The sequence below is a fragment of the Eretmochelys imbricata genome, chromosome 8, assembly GCF_965152235.1.
Source record: "Eretmochelys imbricata isolate rEreImb1 chromosome 8, rEreImb1.hap1, whole genome shotgun sequence".
NCBI lineage: Eukaryota > Metazoa > Chordata > Testudines > Cheloniidae > Eretmochelys > Eretmochelys imbricata.
The window spans coordinates 63548070-63574447 of record NC_135579.1 but is presented as its reverse complement, the minus strand read 5'-3'; the positions used below and the strand labels follow the sequence as shown (position 1 = coordinate 63574447).

General features: G+C 41.0%; 1 protein-coding gene across 1 annotated transcript in view; it reads right to left on the bottom strand.

The window, feature by feature from the left end:
- Nucleotides 1-26378, bottom strand: part of CFH (complement factor H) — an 87818-nt gene that overhangs the window by 30162 nt on the left and 31278 nt on the right. The window contains exons 9-18 of the mRNA XM_077824428.1: nt 25192-25359; nt 22580-22756; nt 20364-20540; nt 18863-19036; nt 18234-18416; nt 16263-16448; nt 14509-14691; nt 4441-4620; nt 3308-3517; nt 1054-1230 (exon numbers count right to left, since the gene is read on the bottom strand). Coding sequence (XP_077680554.1) covers nt 1054-1230; nt 3308-3517; nt 4441-4620; nt 14509-14691; nt 16263-16448; nt 18234-18416; nt 18863-19036; nt 20364-20540; nt 22580-22756; nt 25192-25359 — 1815 coding nt within the window. The remainder of the gene's footprint in view (nt 1-1053; nt 1231-3307; nt 3518-4440; nt 4621-14508; nt 14692-16262; nt 16449-18233; nt 18417-18862; nt 19037-20363; nt 20541-22579; nt 22757-25191; nt 25360-26378) is intronic.

Genomic DNA, 26378 nt, shown 5'->3' with positions numbered 1-26378 from the left:
ATGGAGTGTAATGGAGACAGCAATGGACCTGGAGGGTGGAGAGAAATAAATGGAGAGAAAGCTGTTTGTGGATACCATGTAGGAGGCTGAGGAGGAGAAAGAGGTAGAGATGGATCAAGAGAGAAAATAATAAACTCTGCCCTTCTTTTCTCAGGTGAAGATGACCCAGACCTTGGAATTGGTGAAGACTGCCTTCCTTTGTTTCTCACTTAGATCTGAAGAGCATTTATAACTGAATGATTGTACATCAGCCACTGAAGTAAAAGTCCTCGTTGGATCCAAAGATGGACCTGAAACTGGAGCAGATGTCAAAGCCAGCATGGAAGACCTGGATGGCACATGATCTCGTGAAATATTCAGATTCACCCACTTGGTCCTTGAAGCTGAAATCAGAACTGGCCTGGATTTCAGAGCCAGAACCAGAGCCAGAGCAGCCCTGTCAGAATCAGACAGATCTGAAAACTTTCATCAATGGGATCTGGCACTGCTAACAGTGGCCGACTTCTCCCTTACCAGCTTCTTCAGAATTGACAGTCAGGGCCGATAACATGGCTCTTGAAGCTGTAATAAGCAGCCTGCTTTCTCCATCAACAATGCCTTTAAATCCCTGACTGCTTGAGTAGCAGGACCCAGAGTTGGACCCGAAGAAGGCTCTGATTTCCAGACAAAACACCCATTGACTTAATGACTTAAAGGAGAGAAAAGACTGCTGAACTGAGCTCAGTATACTGACAAGTACATCCTGAGAATTGTCATATGCTAAAAGGGAAGAAGGTGAGCACCCATTTTATATTTTTAAATTAATTAATATTCTTAGCAGCTTGCAAAAAAGATTTATTGTTCTACCTTTTTTTTTGGCAAACACTGATTCCTCCCAATCCCCTCTGTATTTGAAATGATCAGTGTATAAGTTAGCTACTTATTGTTTCTGCATCAGCATTCTGTAATCTATTCTATCTGTCTGACCCATGCAGGTGGTCTCTGAGTGTCTATAATAATAATAAGAAATGAGTAACTAGATTCTTTAAAGTTAGATCAAATTATTCACTGTACCTTTACACACAGGTTGTGTGGACCAATTCCCTGCTTTACACATAATATCTGAAGATCCGTGGATGATAAAACCAGGAAGGCATTGATAACGTACTGTTTCACCAGGCTTATAACTTTGCTTCACTGTGCCTTCAGTCTGAGCATTGATAATATTTGGAACATCGGTACATGGCATTTCTGAAAAGACACACACACAAGAGTAAAATGAGTGTAACCCTCCCACAAGCCACCTTTTTTAGTTAAGCCCTTTGTAACTCTTTATATGGATATCTAATTTTAAATAGAGGTTGCAACCAGAACCTAAACACATGCACTAAGTTGTTGGTGGGCAATGAAACTTACAACATGAGCACTGTTAAAAATCTGTCAGAAAGTTAAACAAACACCAGCCCTAAATACACTAGGAGTTCAGTTACTAATGAAATTTAGTTTGTGCCTATGTCTGAAACCAGTAATTGCAGCTGCTCCTCTTCTTCTGGACACCTCATGCATGGTGTGTCTACTTCCTTCAACAGAACTTTGATGAAAAGACATCTGTCCATGTAGGCACTTGATATGGCCCCTGTCACTATAATATGTAAGTGCTTCACAACTATTAATGGATTTATCCTCACAACCCCACTGTCAAATAGGGAATACTATTATACTCATTTTACAGATGGGAAGCTGAGACACAGAGTTAAAAAGACTTGCCCAAGACTATAAAGAAAGTTTGTGCATTAGAGCCAGGATCTGAATGCAAACCTCCTAAGTCCTAGTTGGGAGCTTTTAAAAACTAAAACTACTCAAAACAAACAAACAAAAACCAACCAATCAACCAGAAATCCTGAAATTGTCACACAGTCAGAATCTTTCTAAAGACCCTGGGCCAGAAAACTAAGCTTTTACAGCAATTTGAACAAATATACATGTAGGCAGAGTCTGAATGAGCTCTCCCCTGACAGCTAGTGGTGAATTGTGGAAAAAGACTTCAGAAGCTGATCTTGTTTGCATGGACACACCCACCCTGCATAGGTGCTCAGCATGATGGGCTTGCTTGCCCAAATGATCACTTGTGGCTGGTGTTGGATCCCCAGTCTCCTTGTTATTGGGGCAGGAATAATAAAGGGTTGTTATACTTCTTGTGTGAACTGAGGACAGCAGAACTGTACCTGGCATACCCCAATGGAGGGACTCACCCTCAACTGAATCACACTCGCTAGGCAGGGGACATGGGTTTCAAAGCCCAATGAGTTGAGAGAGAGTGGGGACAGGCAGTTGTATCTGGTGATGTAGGGCCTGTTTAAAGGTCCTAGACACCAACTGATCTTTCCTCTCTCCACGGTAGAATGAAAGAGTTAATTTAGACTCAATTGAGTGTCTTGTTACATGCTGCAGAGCTGAAATCACTGATACCTAGGTCTAAGTATTAGGCCTACTTTGGGACAGTGTCTCTATTGTAAGAGACTGCCCAGTATACCAGCAGTGAGGCTCCCCCACTAACAGCTGAAATCACTGAGAGCTGTGTTAAGTGTGTGTGGGGACCTTGAAGACATCTTGGCAAGTGGGCAGCTGGTGGAGAGGCGTGGCATGCGGCCAGCAGGGTGGCTGGAGGAAAGGGCCAGAGCAGAGGTGTGGCAATTGAATATTGGGGTGATGAGCGAGAGCCCAAACAGTGAAGTGTGTAAGATGCCTCCTTACCCCCGCCTTGCCTTCCATGCAAGGAAGGTGAGGTGAACTCTGCGGATGAACCTCTGAACTCTGGGGCTGCACAGGCCAAGACAGTAACTGTGAGTGTGGTACAGAGAAGGGACAGGCATATTAAAGGGACTTTTGGGGTTGCTGGACTTAAGATCCTGAGGGGAAAAGAACACTGCCCAACTTACTTGGGGGTGGGTCTTTTGTTCATGGTTTGTGTTTATGAACCCTGGTTACAGTGTTTTCCCAAATTAATGCTGAGTTACTTCCCTCCCTCTGTTAAAAGTTTTTGCTACACTCAGACTCTGTGCTTGAGAGAGGGGAAGTATTGCCTCTTAGGGGCGCCTAGGGGGTGGTGTGTAATTGTCCCAGGTCACTGGGTGGGGGCTTGAGACAGTTTTGTGCTGTATTGTTCAAAAGGAACACCTAGATACTGAACCCAGCCCTTGTTGCTGCTGGCTCCACCTGCCAGAAGGGTGCCATACAGAATCATTCTTTCAGTTAGCCTCCAGTTGAAACCTATTGCCCTCTCTCTGCTAAATGAACTGCTTTTGAAAATTCTACACAATGTAATTACCAACACATGTAGGAGCTGATGTCCATTTTCCAGTCTTACAAATTATCTCAGTTGGCCCACGTAACATGAAGCCAGGGTTACAACTGTACGTTAACATGGTACCGTTCTGATAAGTCATTGGTCCTGATTGCTCCTTTCTTAAGTTCTGATTTTCTAGACTGAGAATCTCACCATTTGCTATGGAACGTGGCTGCAAACATACTTTTTCTTCTGTTTTGGAAAAAAGATAAAATTAGTATGCCATATGCACATATAGTCTAAAACTGAAAGAGAAAGTAACAGTGAACTGAAGTGAAAATAAATTGTCATGATTTTTTAAAGCTGCGGAACATTCTAGATTAACCCACCCTAAACAAACACTAGGGCCACATATTGAATAATGAGGATGAAACACAATATTGGCTGCTCATTAGGTTAGCAATTATCCTTTGCACTGGATGAAGCAGGATCCTGTGGAAAAAATAGTGCATGATCATGTAATTAAAATTAACATAATGAATACACCCAACGGGGTTAAATTGAGGTTGCACAGCCAGCCTTAATTATGGCTTTTCCTAATTTTTGAATGCTTGATTTTGAAAAATTAATATTTTTAACATATTTTTGTTATAAATAGTGTGTATGTGTATGAGGCTCAGTATACACACACACACACACACTACCAACATTTGTATATGTTTTTTCACAGCACTTAATTTTATTAAATAAACACTGAGAGTCCCATTTGTGCTTTTAAAAATTTTCGCCCTTAGTACTCCCTTCTTCCACTCTTAGTGGTAGGATAAAAAGTAATTAGGTTCTGATATCAGATTGTACTTTTTGACATTACTGTATTCATTTTTCAGACCCTAGTTCACTTTTAACCCATTAACAACATACTTCATACAATTAAAATCCATTAGTCCAGTGTTAATGGTCTGATTACTTTGTTCATTTCATTTTTCAACACTTTATTTTTAATGTATTTTTGCTTTTCTGCACTGAACAATTGGTAATGACTGCTTAACAAAATATGTGAACACTAATTACCACAATATGTAAGGGGCTAACAGTGACATGGCAGTTGTGATATTGTTTGTACATTTCCTCTGACTGATGCAACTAAAGAAATATAAATAAAACCCCATACTAACCAACACAGAATGGTGGTGATTGCCACTTCCCGTTTTCACACATTATTTCCTTCACTCCTTGGTGTTCAAAATGTTTTAGGCACGTAAAAGCTACTTTTTCACCATTCTCGTAGTTTCGTGTCTCTGTGATCTTGATGGCACCCGGAAGCTCAGGTGGAGGTGGGCATTTTTTTTTAATCTCTTCAGCAAAGGATATTTCAGTTAGATCTCATGATTCAAACAATGGTAAATGTGGAAGTTCATTAGAAACCAGAACAGTTAATAGATAAAAACATGTGCAGTCCATAGATCCTTATTAGCTATTCTCAGCATTTAGTTAGCATCATAATCATATTGCATTGACACAAAGAACTGCATTATATTCAATGAAGTACAACTGTGGGCTTAAAAAAAGACATTTTGTAATGGCCTCTCATTGTGCGCAGTTCTTCTTCCTGCTCCATAACAAGAGCATAACACACCATCATACAGTAATGAAAACTTTATTGTAATTGAAGTTATTTTTCTAGTTAATTCAGATGCTATAAACTGGTAAAGGGTCTAATCCAGCCTATTTCCTGAATGGTGAAAGCAGGGTCATTCCACTGAGCAAATGAGGGGGAGGTGCAAGACTATGCTGTGTGGCAGTCATAGAGGAGATGCACATTGTCTAATATGGCACAGAGCTGAGCTATGCAAGGACCCACATGCATGATAGTTAAGGGAGATAGGAGGATGTAGATGGGTCGGAAAGGGGCAGCGCCAGAGGCTCCACCCTTGTTAAGGAGGGAGCGGTGTGTAAGGATTAACATAGTATATTCTGTAGTGTGGCCTCTGGAGAAAAAGTATTCCTACACTTTAACAGACCTTTATTGAAAACTGAGATCCATCAGAAATACACACACACACACAAGTTTAAAAGGAATATTCAGGTTGCAAAAGTCAAGTACTCAAGAGTTAGGAAATGCCAGAACTAAAGATTCCTGTTGCCTGTGCAACTTTAATTCAGCCCCCTTGTGTGTTTGCATTATGATACCATCTTTAATTACATAAGTGCATAGTATTGTTTTCTAGGGCTGTCAAGCCATTAAAAAAATTAATTACGATTAATCATGTGATAAAAAAACGTAATCACGATTATTTGTGTGATTAATTGCACTGTTAAACAATTACAGAATACCAATTTAAATATTTTTGTGTGTTTTCTACATTTTCAAATATATTTATTTCAGTGACAACACAGAATACAAAGTGTACAGCGCTCACAGTATATTATTTTTCATTACGAATATTTTCACTGTAAAAAAGAAACAAAAGTATTTTTCAGTTCACCAAATATAAGTACCATAGAGGAATCTCTATCATGAAAGTTGAACTTACAAATGTAGAATTATGTACAAAAAATAACTGAATTCAAAAATAAAACAATGTATAATTTTAGAGCCTACAAGTCCACTCAGTCCTACTTCTTGTTCAGCCAATCACTCAGACAAACAATTTTGTTTACATTTGCAGGAGTTAATGCTGCCCGCTTCTTGTTTACAATATCACCTGAAAGTGAGAACAGGCATTCACATTACACTGTTGTTGTCGGCGTTGGAAGATATTTATGTGCCAGATGCACTAAAAATTCATTTGTCCCTTCATGCTTCAACCACCATTCCAGAGGACATGCATCCATGATGATAACAGGTTCTGCTCAATGACCATCCAAAGCAGTGCAAACTGAAACAAGTTCATTTTAATCATCTGAGTCAGATGCCACCAGCAGAAGGTTGATTATCTTTTTTGGTAGGTTGGGTTCCGTAATTTCCGCATCGGAATGTTCTTTTAAGACTTCTAAAAACATGCTCTACACCTAGTCCCTCGCAGATTTTGGAAGGCTCTTCAGATTCTTAAACCTTGGGTTGAGTGATCTAGCTATCTTTAAAAATCTCACATTGGTACCTTCTTTGTATTTTGTCAGATTTGCAGTGAAAGTTCTTAAAAGAAACAACATGTCCTGGGACAACATCCGAGAGTGCTATGACATGAAATATATGGCAGAATGAGGGTAAAACAGAGTAGGAGACATGCAATTCTCCCCCAAGGAGTTCAGTCACAAATTTAATTAATGCATTATTTTTTTAACAAGCATCATCAGCAAGGAAGCATGTCCCCTGGAATGGTGGCGGAAGCATGAAGAGGCAGATGAACATTTAGCATAACTGGCACATAAATACCTTGCAATGCCAGCTACAAAAGTGCCATGCAAATGCCTATTCTTATTTTCAGGTGACATTATAAATAAGAAGCGGGCAGCATTATCTCCTGTAAATGTAAACAAACTTGTTTGTCTTAGCGATTGGCTGAACAAGAAATAGGACTGAGTGGACTTGTACGTGCTAAAGTTTTACATTGTTTTGTTTTTGAGTGCAGTTATGTAACAAAAAACATCTATATTTGTAAGTGGCATGTACACGATAAAGGGATTGCACTACAGTACTTGTATGAGAAGTGCATATTGAAAAATACTATTTGTTTGCCATTTCATACAATGAAAATATTTGTAATATAATAAAGATAATATAAAGTGAGCACTGTCGACTTTGTATACTGTGGTGTAATTGAAATCAATGTATTTGAAAATGGAGAAAAACATCCAAAAATATTTAATACATCTCAATTAGTATTCTCTGTCCCCTGGTATCTGTGCCTTCTTGTGGCGGTACAGCTTGATTGCTCTAGCAATCCCCAGAGTCTGTGTCAGCGGTGGCTTTTTGCCCCTGGTAGGTTCAACCATGCCGGATTGGTCTGTGGGGGAGGGGCCAGGGCTAACAACCCTGTCCCGTAAAAAGCAAAATATGTTATGGAAACAGCGATGACGATGAATTGGTATTCTATTGTTTAACAGTGCGATTAATCAAGATACATTTTTTAATCACAATTCATTTTTTTAGTTAATCACGTGAGTTAACTGATTAATTAACACCCCTGGTTTTTTTCATATGACCCCTACCTCATTCAGTACACAGAATGAATGGTATGTGATCATATTACTAATGACTACCCCAAGGGGGCTGAATTAAGATTCCACAGAGGAAGGATGGTCCAGTGCTAAGTGTGCTAGCCTAGGTCTTGGGAGACTTGGGGCTTGTCTACACTGGCAATTAACAGAGCTGCAACTTTCTCGCTCAGGGGTGTGAAAAAACACTCCCCTGAGCACAGCAAGTTACAGCACTGTAAAGTGCCAGTGTAAACAGTGCCCCAGGGCTGGGAGCTGTGCCTCTCGTTGAGGTGTTTTTTTTAGAGTGTCGGGAGAGCTCTCTCCCAGCACTGCGCTGCGACCTCACAAGGCACATTAAACAGGTGTAGAGAAAAGCTACTCGGATGATCAGGGGAATGGAGAGCCTATCTTATGAGAAAAGACTGGAAGAGTTTGGTTTGTTTAGTTTCACAAAGAGAGGTCTGAGGGGAATATGGTCATTCTCTATCAATTCACTGGGGGGGTAATTACCAGTTATGGTGAAGAACTATTTAAGCTACACGACAATGATGGGACAAGAGGTAGTGGATATAAACCTGGTCATGAACAAATTCAGGCTGAACATTAGAGGAAAGTTTCTAAGCATCAGAGGGATGAGGTTCTGAAACAGCTTCCCAATGGAAGTTGTGTGGACAAACAACTTCTTTAGTCTTAACAGAGATCTGGACAAACTTTTCAGTGCAATTTTATAACTGGGTTGCTTGTGATGGTAGGGGGCAGGTCTCAACAATCCTCGAGCTCACTTCTGGTTTAAATTGAAAGTTCCAAAAGCTCATGCTTCAAGGGTTTGGCCAGCCACTGGCAGGGGTCAGGAAGGGATTTTTGCCCCTTCCCCCCCTCCCCCCAGCATATTCTGGGAAGGTTTTTTCACTTTCCGCTGAAGCATCAAGTGATGGCTGGCTGGAGATTGGATATTGGTGGGAGTGGGGCCATGGCTCTGAGGTGGCACCAAGCATTCTCTCTTTGCTGGCTGGTTCTTGCTCACATGCTCAGGGTCTTGCTGATTACCATATGTGGGGTAGGGAAGAAATTTTAGCCCAGGTCAGATTGGATGTAGTAAGGGGTTTGAAGGGTGGGGGGGAGGTCTCATGAGTTTCCTGAGGACTAAGTTCAGATCCCATGTGGACATGGGAGGGTGTACTTCAGGGTAAAGGTTCTGGAGTCCCGCAAGGAAATGTTTTATAGTTGGATGTGTAAACGTCAAGAATCTGTCAATTTTGTCATGGAAGGTGTTAATAGCCATGAGATGTACTTTGATAGAGCTCAGTGATAACCCTGAATTCTTTAGCTCTACAAGATAGTCTAGCACAATTGGAAGTGGTGTAGTGCAGGGAGTAAGTCATTTATGTAGGCACCATGTGGAAAAACATTTCCACTTTTGTAGGTAAGTTTTTCGCATGGAATCATGTCTGCTGTTCAACAACACGTGTTCGACCTGCTCTGAACAGGTTAACTCGTGTGATTAGAACCATGGGGGAGCCACGCTTTCAGATGGGGCTTCTCCAGTTGTGGGTGGAACATCTGACCGTCAGCCTCTGACAGGAGGTCTGGCCTCATTGGAAGAGTTTGTGGAGGATGAATTGACATAACCAGCAGGTAAGGGTACCAAGTCTGTTTGGGCTATGCTGGGGCAATCAAGATGATCTTGGCTTTGTCTTTCCTGGTCTTGCATAGGAGTCTGTGTATTAGTGGGATCGGTGGGAATGCATACAAAAGTGTCTTGTCCCACTGGATTAAGATAGCATCCCCCCGGGGACCAAGTCCCACCCTGGAACAAAATAGTGGGCATTTGTGGTTCTGTGCTGTAGCAAATCAGTTGATCAATGGGAACTCCCATTGATAGAATATCTGTTGTAAGACCGTAGGGTTCAGTTCCCATTCGTGCTCTTGTACGAACCGTCTACTTAAAGTGTCGGTGGTGGTGTTTTGGCATCCTGGTAGGTAAGAAGCTGAGATGCGGATGTGGTGCTCAATACACCAGTTCCATAGTTTCATGGCTTTGGTGCATAGGGAGAGGGATCGCACCCCACCCCTCTTGTCTGTTGATGTAGAACATGCATGCAACATTGTCTGTCATCACTTGAATTGATTTGTTTCTTATGAGTGGTAGAAAGTGAAGACAGGTGTATCTTACTGCTCTGAGTTCTAGCAAGTTTTTGTGAAGGCATGTTTCCAGTATTGACCACCTGCCTGATATCATGTGGTGGTCCAGATGTGCCCTGCCTCCAAGCCCAGTAGGCAGACATCTGTTGTGATCAGGATTGAAGAAGGTCTGTGATGAAAGGAAACACCTATGCAGACATTTTCCGGTCTTGTCCACCATTTCCGGTCTTGTCCACCATTGTCCACCATGCTAAAACCTTGGTCGATGGTGCTAACATCATGCTGAGGCTGTGTTTGGTGGGTTTATACTGAATGCAGCCACCTCTGAAGACACCGCATGTGGAATCTTGCGTGTTTTACCACGAATGTGGTGGCAGCCATGTGTCCTAGTAATTGTAGGCATGTCCGTGCCCCAATTCCTGGACAGATGGATATGGTGTCTATGAGATGTTTGATGGTTAAGAATCTGGCATGAGGTAGCGAGGCTCTGGCTTGAGTTGAGTCCAGGTGTGCCCTGATGAATTCTAGTTGTTGTGTGAGTATCAATGTAGACTCCTGAAAGTTTATTTGCAACCCAAGTTTTTGGAAGAGGATGATGGTCAGTCATGTTATTGTCTCTGTCTCTATGTATGAGTATCCCTTGATAAGGCAACTGTCTGTGTAAGGGAAAATTATGATCCCTTGTTTTCACAGGTGAGTTGTGACTACTGCAAGGGTTTTGGAGAACACTCTTGGTGCAATGGAGAGTCCGAATGGGAGCACTCTGTATTCACAGTGGTCGTGTCCCACTGTGAATAGGAGGAATCATCTGTGAGCCGGATGTAGTGAGATGTGAAAATATGCATCTTGTAGGTCGAGGGCTGAAAACCAGTCTCCCTCTTCCAGCGCTGGGATAGTATGAATTTGTTGAGTTTTCATAGGTCTAGTATCGGTTGCCATCCACCACTTTTCTTCTGGGTCAGAAAATAGTGGGAATAAAAACACTTTCCTCTGTATTGTGTTGGTACTGGTTCCACGGCCCTAGCTGTAGTAGACGATATACTTCCAATCTTAGAAGCTGTTTGTGAGAAAGGTCCCTGAAGAGGGATGGGAAAGGGGGAGGATTGGGGGTGGGAAAGTAAAAGGGATGAAGTAGCCCGACTGAACTATTTCTGAGACTCAACGGTCTTGTGTAATATGCTCCCAAGCTTGGTAAAAATGCTGTAGGCGGTGACCAAACGGGCAGGTAGCACTGGTGTTCAGGGGAGGTCGTTCAGACACTTGACCAAGCTTTCAGACTGTGGTTTGTTCCCTGGTGGCTGGGATGTTGCTTGTTGTGGTTGAGTCTGCTGGTGTCAAGGTGATCTATTTCTGTGTCTGCCCACCCCATAAGGCCTGGATTGAGGGCGGGTGTATTGAGAATCCCTGTTTTGTTGGTATGTTTGGCACCACTTCCTTTTGGGGAGTGGTGTAGATATGCCAAGTGTATGAAGGGGTCATTACAGAGTCCTTCACGGTGTGTAGGACTTCATTATTTTTTGCCAAAAACAGTTTGTCCTTATCGAAAGGTAGGCCCTCAACCTTTAGTTGGTGATCTCTTTGTATACCAGACGAAAGCAGCCATGAGGCTCTGCACATCACTCTCACTATAGCCATGGCATGGGCTGCAGTATCGGCGATGTCCAGGGAAGCCTGTAGGGCCATCCTGGTGACCAACTGTCCCTCAACCAGGACTGATTTGAATTGTGCTCTCCTGTCTTCTGGTATGTCCACGGTAAACTCAAAGAGTTTCCTATAATTGTCAAAGTCATATTTAGCCAAGAGGGCACTGTAGTTGGCAATGTGGAATTGTAGCATCTAGGAGGTGTAGACCTTGTGACCTAAAAGGTCTAGATGCTTGTGGTCTTGATCCTGTGGCATAGAACAGTGTTGGGATTGTTTAGCCCGGTGGTTTGCCGCTTCCACCACTAAAGAATTGGGCTGTGGGTGAGCAAACAGGAAGTCCATGCCCTTGCTGGGACATAATATTCATTGTCCACCCTTTTGTGTGTCCGGGGTCTGCCATATTGTCTCTGCAGGCTTGAGGATGGCATCGTTTATGGCCAGGGCAATTTTTGTCGCAGAAGATGGTTGTAAAATTTTTAATAGTTTTTGTTGGTACTCTTGGACTTCCTCTAGAGGGATGTCCTGGATGACCGCTATGCATTTGAATAGCTTGTGAAATTGTTTAAAGTCATCAGCCATGGTAGGTGGAGGTAGCATAACGGTTACATCTGGAGAAGAGGAAGAGTTATGTTCAGGTGACACTGCTTCGGGGGCAGTGTCTTCCTCTGGTTTGTCGGCCATCTCCTCTGTGGCTCCTGTTGTTGCCAGCCCTGGGGATAGAGGGGTGGACCGGAGCTGTGCCATAGGCGGCAAGGAGGTCCGAGCACATTCGGCTTTGTATGCTGCCCCTGGTGGCCACTGCATTATGAATGCCATTTGGGGACCCATCTATGGGGGTCCACACCATGGAAAGCGAGGTTGTGACTGGTGGATTTTATGCCATGGTGTGCCTCCAGTAGGTTTTCATTGAGGTGTGGGCAAGCCCTGTGGTGAAAACACTTGCTCCTCTTGGTCCTCGTTGTCACTGTCACTAAACATTGATGGTGCCATAGGAAAGGTTGGTTGTGTGATAGGTGATCCCTTGGTGCCAAGGAGAGGTGATCCTGGCACCAAAGCAACAGTGATGTCCTTCTGCATCAGGAATTGTTGTGGTGCCAATGGGTGCAGTACCGATGTCTTAGTAGTAGGTATTAGGTGAAACAGAAGACTCCTAGACACCCATGTTGGGGCCAGTGGCTGCAGTGCCAAGGAAGGTTGATACTGACTCTCGGGGCCATCGGCACTGCTGGTAATGACCTTGCAGATGACCTTTTCTTTCTGTGAGGTTCCCGCCTGGGAGAGCTCAAGGCTCGCTTCCTCTTTTCTTGAGAGGATGGAACAGCGCTCTTAGTCAGTTCAGACTGAGTTGGGGAGCACTTAGGGGAAGGCTTTGGGGTGCCCTTCCCATATTCAGGTTGGAGTAATTTCTCCATTAGGATCATTTTGAGGCATACCTAGCTCTCACCTTCAAATTGTTGCAGTGGATGCACTTGGATGGTATGTGTGTTTCCCCGAGGCATCTCACGCAGAGGGAATGCCTGTCGGAGCGCAACATAGCCTCCTTGCAAGAGCCACATCTTTTGAAGCCAGGGGAGCCTGGCATGGCTAAAGTAAAGTCCCAAGTGGACTGACATTTTTTTTAACATGGTTTGTGCTCCACAGGGAACCGTGAACCTGGAAATGAAGAAAACTAACATTTTTTTTCTCAACTAACTAACAACTAACAAACTAACTTATCTATGGAAAAAATTTAAACTGAGCTAACAATTATCTGTTTTTCCTATCTTGAGGGGAAGAAGCTGTTGCAATGCCCCGAGCTCCATCTTCAGCCGAGGGCAGTTGAGAAGGAACTGAGGGGGTCGGGCTGTGCACACGCTGAAGAGACTCCAACGGTGCTGTGAGACAGCTACTGCGCATGCGCGGCCGTACCAGACTGTAAATTTCCATCAACGGCTCTGGGACACACCATCACCTGAAGTGGAGCACCCATAGGGACAGCACTCGAAGAAGAAGGAATTTTAGCCCAGGTCAGATTGGATGTTACCTTAGGGTTCTTTTGCCTTCCTCTCCAGCTCTTTTGCCAGAATTATCTGGATATATCTCACTTAATTTCTCTGCCATTGTGGGATCCTTGGACACTGGCACACCTCTGTCCCTCCTATTCTCTGTCTTTAGCACATAATAGTCTGGTCTCCTGTGGGCAGTAATACTTGGGTGTCATTGCAATTGATAGGTTTAGTGTGTGGGTGGTGTTGGAGGCCTGTGCTATACAGGAGGTCGGACTAGATGATCTAGTGGTCCCTTCTGCCCTTAAACACTATGACTCCATTAAAGATTGTGAGATACAACAGAGATGGGGCTATAAAAGTACCTGGCATTTCTTAACTTTTGAGTGCTTGACTTGAAACCTTAATGTTCTTTTAACATGGCTTTGTGTGTGTGGTGTAGTTTGTTTTTTTAAAAAAGTACATAAAAATAGAAAGTCCATCATGTGGCATCTTATTGACACCCACATCAATCATGAATAGAGTTTGGACCGTTAGATCTGCTGCACAGACCTCTGCCATTTGAGTTAATGGAGTAACTGGTAGCAACGGCGGGTTACCATCTATATGAACCAGCGCTAGGTGGGGATGAGACAAAATCTTTCCCAATGTGTTTCACAGATATTTGCTTATAAGATTATATTTTAGTTTTAGGACTTACTTTAGGAATAGTGCCCACCCAGCCCCAGTTCCCCTCTCCCTGTTCCCTGTCTGATCTGGCTCCCCCTGGTGTCTCCCCCAAGCTCCCCACCAGCACCCACAGATTAGCTCCTGGCCCCAATCTCTCTCTCCCTTCCTCCACCTCCTCATCTGCTCCTAGTCCCTCATTCTTCCCATTTAGATCCCAAGTCCCAATCTCCCCCCATCCTAGTTCCAAGTACCAGTTTCTCCCTTCCATCTCCCCTTCTTGCCAGCCTCCAGTCTCTCCTCCCTCAGCACCATGTCCCAATATACTTCTTCCCCTTCCCTAGTCCAGCTTGTACTCCCTCTCTATTGGAGTCAGGGAGTTTTGTGAGCATTCATGGCCTGCCATACAATTTCTATTCCCCGATGTGGCCCTCGTGCCAAAAAGTTTGCTCACCTCTGGTTTAGAGAATTTCAGATTATTCCAGTAATTTAAAAGCAGCAAGTTATTTTTCCTACGCTTAGGCATATAAACAGATATAGGTTTTAATGATTAAACCAGTTGTTTTTTTCAAACTACTGATCTTCACTCAGACTAAAGGTAGATGCAATACTTGGTAATTATAATAATTAGAAAAGAACAATTTGTATATAAATACACAAGCTTACCTATGCAGTCAAGTTTGGGTGTCCATTCCCCATTGTTACAAGTTGCTTGCATCCTCTTTGTGGCATCTGTTTTACACGTGTACCTTATAAGTGTGTTGTGCTTATAGATCCTTCTCTCTCTGATAGTTTGTGGAAGGATTATAATCTCCAACTTCTCTGGAAGTTCACATTCAGCAAAATCATCTAAATTAAATCCAACACAAATTAAAATGTTCTATAAATCAAATGCTATGTCAGGTAAATATCTATTTAAAGGCAGGTTTCAGAGTAACAGCCGTGTTAGTCTGTATTCGCAAAAAGAAAAGGAGTACTTGTGGCACCTTAGAGACTAACCAATTTATTTGAGCATAAGCTTTCGTGAGCTACAGCTCACTTCAGCTGTAGCTCACGAAAGCTTATGCTCAAATAAACTGGTTAGTCTCTAAGGTGCCACAGGTACTCCTTTTCTTCATTTAGAGGCAGGCATTCAACTTGCAAATACAAGTCCATATGAAAATGTTATGTCTACTATTGTTATAAGTAATCTCTAAAGTTACTAGAAGAGAAAGAGATCAAAGAAAAAAAAATTCAAAATGTTTTTAATTTGTGTACTAGCAACAATAAGAGGGAAATATTTTCTGGGATTTTTAAGGTGACAGCATCCCTTTCACTGTGTGAAGTAACAGCAACACTGGAATTTCATTTTTTTCTATTTTTTTCTTTAAACACCACAATTTAGGTAGAGAGATGTGCAGGAATGGAAGCCCTCATATTTTTAGAGCCATGAGCATCACATGTTTTATCCATACAGACAGATTATTTCAAACAATCAGTATCCCGGGAAGGTGCATATGAGACTGAAAGTTGATGGGCTGAACCAAGTGTTGTGGTCTCTATCAGGGGTTTCTGAGAGTTATAATGAAGGCTTCTCTAATAACTGTGTAAGATAAGCAGACTGTGCTTGTTGGGTCAGATAAAGTCCTCCACATAATTGTAGATAAATTATTCTTGTTTTACATAACTGAAAATAATGGATAAATATATAATTTATTCTGTTGAAAGGGAGGCAAGGATAGAGCACAGCTTAAATCTTCTTCAGTAAAACAAACCTTCAACTGTATATTCTGAGGGCAGATTCTCTGTTGTACAAATGGTCTGTGACAGTTTACACCAGCTGAGGATCTGACCGATGGTGTATATCTTGTGCTCAAGTGAAATTTTTATAACTAAGAAATGTATAGTTTAGGTTTAAGCAATAAAATATTATGTTATCTAGCTTTCATAGTGTGTATACTGTGTTACTTTAGCCTATGCAACTAAATGGGAAAATTAGAGGACAGAGACAAAAACATTGTTCAGACATGAAAAGAGCTGATCTAGACCTACAAGAGGTCAGAGGATGTAATTAATATCTCACATCCTGGCTTTAAAGGTTGTTGGAAAATTCCATAAAGGTCTTAAAAAGCCAAATAACGGCTAAAGATATAATGACAAGTACTTAGCACAGTGTACATCAAATGTTATTACATCATAAAGCTTTCAAAGATGCTGGGCTGCCTTTGTTGGAAAGATACACTGAAAGGTTTGGTCAAGCATACCCTGTTGAAAGCTACTGATGCTTTTATGCACATGCTTAACTTTGCACACACTATGAATACACAGTAGTTAAAGAATGTTTCTAAATATCTGTATAAACTGTATCTGCCTAAATATTGATGAATAATCTCCATTCAACCTTTAAAGAAATTGTTAATTTAATGCTTAAAGTAGTTTACCAGCACATGAAGGCAAAGATATCCATTCTCCACTGAGACACTTCACTGTCTTTGGCCCAACCATTACATAGTTTTTTTTACATTCATATTCCACTGTATCTCCATGAGCATACTGGGGACGGTCTACTACATTGACAGCATTCCCGTTGTTAATACTGGGTGGTTTTTTACAGGTTTTTTTCTCTTCTGTGGAAAAGAGCATAAATATTTCATATTATATTCTTGGCACATATAAAACACATCATCAAAGTGCCTTAATTAAAATCATTATTTAGGGCCTGACCTTGTTCTCATTAAAGTTAAAGTGAAACTCTGATTAACTTAAATGGGTGCAGCACTAGGCCCTTAGTTTGTAATAACATTTGCCTTTCTTCCAAACTCTGATCTCTCACTTCTCTATGACTAGGACAACTCCTCAGTCCAGTTCATCTTCCAGGACTGTATTCAGCTTTTCTCTACTCACATCAATTTTTTTTAAGGATTGTCACTTATTCCTCTCTATTTCCACATACAAAATATCATTAACTTAGCATTGCTCAATTTATATTCCCTCACAAGAATGAAAACACTAAAATGCAAGGAAATCTTAAATCAAATCAATACACACATTCAACACAATACCACGCTCCAAATTGCTAGTTGTTCACTACTATCATGACACTAAACTACACCCCCCCAATACTCACTTTAAATAATAATAAAAAAAATCCTTCAGTGCACACCTTCAGTGCACACATCCAAGAAGTGAAAATCACACAGCTACCATGTTGACAACTGCAAGCTCTCTGACTCCCACATTCTTCACTTTTCCCTTTCTAATTCGTAGCCTCTGCTCTCCTGCTGCTGCGACCATGTCACCCCACTGTACCTGTTTAAAGCCTTCCCTTTATTGGTCTCTTTTTCTGCATTATGTTGAAACTCCTTATTCTCAGTCTTATAATTTATAACTTCTTCCCTGGCTATGACATTTCCTTATACTGCTTCCTCCCAAATCTCTTTGCTAAGCACTCTATTTTATATTCCACTCTTGGCTTTGTACTTCATTTCACATTGCCCCCACAGATAGACTTGCTTCCCACTGATTGTGCAGCATGCAGCTTTCCCTCCCTTCATTAAATGTCCTTTTCTACACTTCCTTGTCTTTCACTTGCTATAAAAATATTTTACTTGTGTTTAGTTCTCTCATAACTCCTTGGGGCAGGGACCTCACTATGTGCACCTATGGTGCTCCATAAATAATAATAAACAACATTCAGCAGCATGTTAGGATGATAGTGAAATAGTCAACTGACCTGTTATTCAATGGTATCCTTCAAAAGTTCTACTTGCATGTATTTAAGGCAAGGCACAGCTACACCCTTTTTCTTACATTTTTCATAGATCAGTATGGAAACCTAACCAGTGATGACTTCAGCAGGCCAAAGCCCAAACCACTAGACTTGCCAAGACAATCATAGAACCTCTAGTAGATCTGTTAACACTTTGTATTTAGTTTGTCCATCATTTTTTAGGTCACAGCATTCCTTTATTCCATGAAAAATCTAATTATTTCCCATTAATGCACATTTTCAGTTCCGATCAAACCAAACAAAAATTCAAAATATGCTCCAGGTACAAGCAAACATTATAATTGGGGGTATTTATTTTATTTTTTTTAAACTATGTTAGTTAATATGCAAACTAAGGGATGCTCTCCAGCGTTAGGTACATTATTGGTGCTTTTGATCACCCAAGATTCCAGACTCTGCAAATTACAGTTAGCCATTGGAAGTATTTTAGATGTCAGGTCAATAAAAACACTAGCACAGGTCTGATTCCATCTCAGAGAGGACTGTGGTACAGAAACGATGTACACCGGCCAGTATGTTACATTTAAGTAGGTATAGTTTTGATTTGGAAAATCTCTCGAAGTGTGAATAGAAAAGTATTAGTCTATATTAATCCTAAGGGTGTGAAAAACACATAGCTTACCTGTGCAAGAAGGTAAAGATGTCCATTCCCCATCAATACATTCTATTTTTCCTGATCCAATCATTTTAAAACTGACGTCACAGTCATATTCCACTGAGTTGCCATGCTGATATTTCTCATGAAGTTCACTGATAATACTCCCATTGGTAATGCTGGGTGGTAGCCCACAAGCTTTGGTTTCCTCTAATACAAAGAGATTATATCTAGACAGTTGTTACCATTAAAAATAGACAACAATAAAAAATGAAAAAAAACAAATTCACTGCTTCAAGTGGAGAAAGATGGCACAGCTGACCAATGAATTAATTAACCTTATATCTTTGGAGATTTGGATTCAAATTCTACTTTAGGTCACAAGTGGAAATGAGTGCCCTGAGTTCAACCTATTACCACTTCACACAACTGGCAGTTTCACTAAAATCAAAATGGATGGAAACAAATTCACAGTTTCAAATGGGAAATGAAGGCACAGTGGGTTAGTAAGTGAATTGGCATGAGGATAGATGGGGTAGTTCATCATGGGATAGAAACCAGCATCCAGAAAGAGCCCACAGAAGAGTTTATGAGTATTGAAGAGCCAGATTTACCAATAGGTATCCTGCTTAAATAAGCCTAAGGGAAATATTTACCTTTACATGTCGGAGATGCTGGGAACCATCCAAAGTAATAGCATTGAGAGGAGTCAGGTCCCACTCTTGTGTGATTTTTTGCACAGGAAAAAGTTACCACATCTCCATTACCATATTTAGCTTTCCGGGGGGAAACCCCGCCATTGGACAATGTCAACATTTCACATTCTATGGCTAAAGATGGTGGTGAGGAAAGGAAAGAAAATATATTATAGCCAATGTCTCTAGGGGAAAGTATTTAAAATACAAAAGATTTAAACAAAATGGGTTGATCAAAAACCAGTTTTAAACCATGGAAAGGCACCCATTGATTTGGATCAGGGCTTTGGTTAGCACCAAGAACAAGAATCTTGCTGAACAAACTGGGAATTTGTAAAAGAGTAAGAATTCCTTCTAGGGTGTGGAAAGAAAAGAAGGCAAGCATGAAAAAAACAGCACAATAGGATATAATTGGGAGGGGAAAAAAGACTTAACCAAATGAAGGGGTGGCTTTCCATAATCTTTTCCCCACATTCTATGAATTTAAATATAAATATTGTTGCAAGTAATTTAGAAACTGGTAGTTTTCATAGACACAAATTCTTACTCAGCAAAATCACACTTGGAGTACTCCAAATAATCAGTTAATGATGCTGGCCTTTCAACCTGGATTGTTATTTGTCATGACTTAAAATACAACTATTACTTGTTCAAAGTTTTTGTAAGATTTGTTTGTCTTTCATAGTACAATAATAATTCTGCAGTTTCCAGTGCTCTGATTACCTCTTATTTCCCAGTGGTTTCATTACTTTTGAATTTAATCTGGACCCTGTTCGAATCAGAGCTGCTCCAGCCAGAGTCTGGTACAGACAGATGCGGCTAATGCCAAGGAGACCACGAAGCTGTCAATTCCAGCAGATCTGGATCTGTGCAGAGCAGAGATACCCCAGCCCTCCAACCCTCCTCAGACTTCCCTCAGAGCCTGACCCAGGGGGTGGTATTTATTGTCCGTATTGCAGTAGTGTCTGGGATGCCCAGTCCAGGCCGAGAACCCCACGGCACCAGACGCTACACAAACAGCCAGTCCCTCCCTGTAGAGTTGACATGTAAGTACAATATTTATATTCCAATGGATTTATTTTATAAATTATCTGGTAAAAATGAGAAAGTAAGCCATAAGTAATAGTGGACTTTTTATATCTGATTTTGTAAAGAGGTAAAACTTGGGGGTTCACAAAACAAATCCGACTCCTGAAAGGTGTACAGTAATCTGGAAAGGTTGAGAGTCACTGTTTTAGACTATGAAGAACACTCTTTCCTGGGGATTGCTGACTGAATGCAATGAATGATTCTTGACTGTCCCAGCAAACATGAACAATTCCCACCCAGACATTATCCACAATGTAAGCTGCACCTAAATCAGAGATATTTAAATTAGTACTCAAAACAGCAAACTATAACAGTCAAAGGAATTTGTTCCACAGAGTAGTAGTTTAATTAAAACAAAACAAAAACACCTTACCAAGACATTGGGGCTCAGGAATCCATCCATGTATGTCACACACTGTATAACCTGTTGTGATTTTATTTACAGTTTGGTATCCATCTGCACATTCATATTCCAGTATTTCTTCAGGCAGAAACACCATTTTATCTGTGTGGAAATTAATATTCTCGAAACGAGGCTTTTCACATGTTTCTGTAGAATTAGAGAAATTTAGTTATTTTTCTTAATTAGAAACTCTGGCATTCTAAAGCATCTTCCTTATATGTACCTTTGTGAATTTGGGCCTCAGTATAGTAAACAATTCAAATTCTACACACAGTATCACACATTATATCTCTTTAATTTTTCTTTAGGAATATGTGGCGGTGAAAGGAAAGTGTTCATAGATTTAGAAGGCAAGGCTAGAAAAAAACATTTAGGCAATAAATATATACCTGCATTTTGCATGCTTGCTTCTTACATAATTCCCACTAATGTTTACCAGACATGTTTGTCTTCGAAAATCTACAGTGATAATAGTGACTCAAACCTTTCCTTTGAGAGTCAACACTAATGCTCTTAAAATTCAGAAATCTTCCTAATGTCTAGCATAAAGGTTTTTCTTCCTTGGATTCAGGCCATTGCCTTTTCCCTACCATTTGAGACTGTGAATATAATTCCCTTCTTTCAGTTGCTGTACTATATAGTGTTTCTGTGGATGTTACAGTTTGGTTGTAGTCATGATCCCTTGAGTCATCTGTAAGGGCTAGATTCTGCTCCAGTGTAGGGAAGCCAGGGAACAGATTCCCTGTTTGGTCCAGCTATGCTCAGCAAGGAACCGGATCAGGGGGTTGAACAAACGTGACTTCAAGCCATCCTTCCGCCTTTCAGATCTTCAGGTTGCTCCTCCTCCTTCAAACTATCTTATGCTGGTTACCTATGGCCCCAAAAGGCCATTTCAGCAGCCAGAAGAGCCAGGACATCCCAGTTATGATGTCTTTTCCCTAGTCACACTTCATACCTGGGGGGAATTCCAACCAGCTAACTATTTTTCTGGCTGTTTTCTGCAGTCAGAGCTATGCCAAGCAGATGGAACAGGAGGAGAATTGGACCTCATATGTATAAAAAGGCAAAGATAGGAAGCAGCATACAACAGTAAATAAGGAGTTCTCACTGCATTAAATTATGTGTCCCTAATACTTAGCCCTGTTTTATCCCATTGGAGGGTCTTGTCCTTGTTTACCAACCAAACTAATCCATGCTTTGGCACTGTCATGTTCACTGCCTTTATTTTCAAATCATAACATTCATGAACACCACAAAAGTCAGACATTTCCCTACTGATTTCCAAATGAGTCACAAAGTGCAGGGAATCTCCTCCCTGTAGAAACATGAGTGGACTGGAAATATGGGAGACTACTTAATAAAGAGCCATGAATCCAAAGGAAGGTTTATTAATTTATTGAGCCAATTTTGTAGACTATTCTGTGTGAAACACCCCTGTGTGGTAGAACTATTGCAGGTGCTATCGTACGGGATACCACTTTGCAGAACCAGAACTACAAACAGCTTAAAGTTCATGTATTTCAGACAGACAGATAATGTACATGGGATTTATAGGTCTTGGTAGCTAAGCTGTTTATTTAATAGTCTTCTCTGTGCGATGGAATGGACTTCATTTGAAAACAAATGATAAGCAAGTTCTCTTATGCACAAAGGTGTTCTGTGTTTGTGGATACTAATAGGGTAAAAAGAAGAATAGCGAGGAAATAAGGCAGCCTGGAATAAAAGGAAGAGAGGACCCCCACTTGGACTGCGTTAATATTGGAGTTATTGTCCCACAAATGTGGGAGATTTAATTGTCCACTTTAATCACCATATTTCCTCTCATCTGGAGAGAAGGGACTCCTGAAACCAGAGGAAGATAACTAACATACCTGAAGTGACAACAATTGGAAGAAAGTTTTTAAAATTTTGTGCTCTGATGCTTTTACATAAAATGTATGTCTTTATGATTTAAATACTGATCAGTCAATGGTAAGTTATTTTATTTATGATGGTAATACTTCCCTCAAATAGATTAATTTTGTCCAGTCATAGTAAGACATAACCCAAGGAGCATCAGCTTTGTAAGTTTCCCCACATGAAGCTGCAAGCTTCTCCCCATACCTGAACATGGTGCTCATCCTCTAGTCAGGAAAAAAGGAGCAATATGACAAAGTAGAGAGTTCTTCGATCATTAAATTACTCACTAATGCACTTTGGTAAAGGAGTCCATCCTCCTTGAAGGCACTGTGTCTTCCCCACCACATTTCCTTCTGGAGTCGTGTAATCAATCTGACACCGATATGTTGCTTCCTCATTTAAATTAAATTTGGTCCTACTTTGAGAGAAATAACCATTCTGTATCTCAACTTTTTCACATATTTCTAAAATAGAGAGAGTATGACATTACCTCAAGATAAATACTGTTAATTAATGTGCTTTTCATAAGTATAGGGTGACCATGAGAAGAGGTACACCTGAAATGAAATGGAGAAACACCATTTAAAAACTTTTTGAACAATAAGTTCCTTCATACTTTTGGATAGTGGGAGGAGAAGGTAAGAAATCAGATTTCAGAGTAACAGCCGTGTTAGTCTGTATTCAAAAAAAGAAAAGGAGTACTTGTGGCACCTTAGAGACTAACCAATTTATTTGAGCATGAGCTTTCGTGAGCTACAGCTCACTTCATCAGTGAGCTGTAGCTCACGAAAGCTCATGCTCAAATAAAGTGGTTAGTCTCTAAGGTGCCACAAGTACTCCTTTTCTTTTTTTAAGAAATCAGAGTACATATCAGTGGTTCCTATCTCTCACAATCATTCCTGATACTGACTTCTCAAAGCCAATCTAAAAGATGGTTGGACTGAAAATGGTCATTTTGATTCTGACACTGACAGCTCTTATTTTGTGAAAAAAGTTCTCTCTTTTTATTGTATGTGCTGTATGTATAAGTAATTTGGTGAAGCAGCTTCACAGTTTCATGCACCTGAGAAATCATAAGGGGCTCATGAGTGAGAAAGACAGTGATAAAACATCACACAGATGTTATCACTAAACCTGCCTTCTTCAGAGACAGCCTCTCCCACTGCAATATTTCCACAGTTGTGATCAATAGAGCATTCATGCTAGACTTCCTCAGTTTAAAGGAGAGGGTGTTGGTAGCAGGGCATTATCCTGGAGGGGCATTCAATTTTGGAATTCACTCTCTCCCTGAATTTGCTGAACCTCCAGGAAACATCGCACAGCCCATCCATTTTCTTGGGCATTTCGGGAGAGTAGAGATAGGGAGGGAATGAGGCTTTGAGGCAGGATGTGTTTGCATGGCTGAATTTTGTTATGGACGTTGATGACTCAATTTTACACATGCTGTCTTAATTGATGTTCAAGCACCCGGAGCTACCAGACAAATTGTGCAAGCCACTCCATGGAGGAACGGGAGGCAGAGGGGCAAGGTGGAGCCATGGCTTTAACCCACTTTGCAACACCCAGAAGTGCTGACTAGGTATAGACAGAGGAACATGCTTCATTATCCCAAAAGATGGTGTAATGCACACACAACTCATGCCTGGTAGAGAACTGGAGGAAAGATAGGATTTCCTGGAGCACAACTGCTGCTGGATTACTTGGCATCCACACTATCCCCAACACAGACCAGACCAAGTGGCTAAATGTCACAATTTATCCATATCAGGTGGAGCTAAGAGTAACATATTTTATTAAATTTACCCGATACCCTAGATGATAAAATCCCATTTATAATTGCTTGTAACTTTGTTAGACTTTAACCATTTGGATTGAAATTGTCCATGTCTGGTGTCTGCCCCAGCATCATTTTTTTTGTTTTGTTTTGAAAAGTTTAAGCTGAAATGGTTTTGCTGTTTCAGAGACTGATGTTTGAGTAAAATATTCTGTTTTATCCATGGTAAGTTATTGTTAGAGCTGTTTTGTTGAGAAGCTCTAGCACTTCCATGGTTTGGAGCAGGGACTCAAAATTTGACTGTGGGGTCCACCTGGTGTCAAAGATATGCCTTTTGCTGTCCTCAAAAAAATGCACCCAAATTTGGCCATGTTATAAACCTATGAAAGACAGAAAGTCACAGTTTGTACAGGTTTGGAGCTTGATTATTCTCTGAAGATTCCATCTGTACTGAACATGCTCAAGCCCAAGTTGGCAGGGGCTGAGCAGAACTTTCATTGCAATTGCGTCTCTTGGCTCTGAGGGGCCACACTCATGCCAAGCACCGTGACTGTGGGTATGCCTACGTAAGAGCTGGAAACTTGTAAATTCAAGGATAAAAGACATTCTTTAGCTTTAGCTCCAATCAAACTAGCACATTAAAAATAGGAGTACTGTGGGGGTGGCACTTGGGGTGGGGACAGCGTGCAGAGCCCCCTGGCTGCCCCTACGCATAGGAACCTGAGGGGGGACATGCCATCTGCTTCCCAGGAGCGGCACTGAGGCTAACAGGGAGCCTGCCAGTCCCGCTGTGCAGCACCGCCAACTAGACAATCAACAGTCTGGTCAGCAGTGCAGACCAAAGCCCCCAGGATCCATTTTTGATCCCTTGGTATTCTGAAAAAAAAAACAGACACCTGGTCACCGTACATACAACAAACAGGGGTGATAGCAGTCAGGGGCTCGGTGAAGAACTTTGAAGGTCACTGCAATATGATTGCACAGTTACTCAGGTCAAAAATGTGCATTGTCATGACAAGTCACCTGCTAGGATTGGTATTTTTGTGTTTATTTCAGGCAGATGATAATAGTAATATGTCTACAGGTTTTTAATGATCTGCTCAATAGAACATGACTTTTGCTTACTGTTAGAGGTACATCTTGGAGTAGGTGACCAGCCATTCTTTGTGCATGTAACTTTGGCTTGCAGATTTTCAGGAAAACACACATATGAAATTTCAGCACCTTCTTTGTAGGTGGTCCAATAGTTAAATATAAATTTACCATTTTCCAAATGACCAGGAGAACACTTTTCTAAAGAAAAAAAAGATTAAATTCGGTTAGCAAATGGAAGTCAGGCATTTAACAAATAAAAAACAAAACAAAACAAACCCCCCTCTTCAAAACTAGCTATTTATCTGAAAAAAAAATCTTTCAAATAAGACCTGCTTGCTGCATAGTACTCTCGTACTTTATACTGAAAAGACCTTTATTTTCAAATGTGAATCAAAGAGCTTGATTTTTCCACGAGCCTGAAACTTGTGATATCAACTGTGCACAGGTGTAATCAATTGCACAAGATGCAAGGCAATGAAGAATTGGGTCACACAGGCCAGATTCTCAATTGGTGCAAAACAGCAAGCTCCATCAACCTCAATGGAACTACACTGATTTACACCAGCCAAAAAATCTTGCCTAATATACTTCTTAAGTAGTGGTGTCTGCACAGATTCATTTGTAGCATTAGCCTCCAGATGATGTTATCAATCATATTATTCCCTCAAGGTATTTTATTGACAGGTATCACTATGATGCTCATGGAATCGGTTCATTAAAACAAAAAGCATCTTTACAGAATCCAAACGATACAGGTGTTGAAACACCATGTAGGGAAATAGAGACCATTGCTGTGGATTGGGTTTGTGTTCAGGCTCAGGCACTAGCTGAAAAGTTCCATTAATCCAAAATAAAAACCAAAGTCAGGCACAATGGGATGGTTTAAATCATGCTATTGTGATGGAAATCACATCATCAGTCCTGGATAAACAAGGTGACAGGAGAAGGCCGACAGCCAAAGGAAGTCTCTCTTACTTTCCTTCTACCCATGCTCAGTCACTGGAGTACCCTGATGAAGTGTAAAGGTAACTGTGTTAAGCCCTCCAAACTAAATTCATGTTTGTTTCATGCAGCAGATTGAAATGTATTATTCAGACAGGTTTGGGTTTGGGCTCTTGTTAGGGTTGCCAATTTTGGTTGGACGTATGTCTGGAAGTTTCATCAGATGACATACTCTTCAATTAAAGATTAATCTTTAATTCCTGTAGACTCCAGGG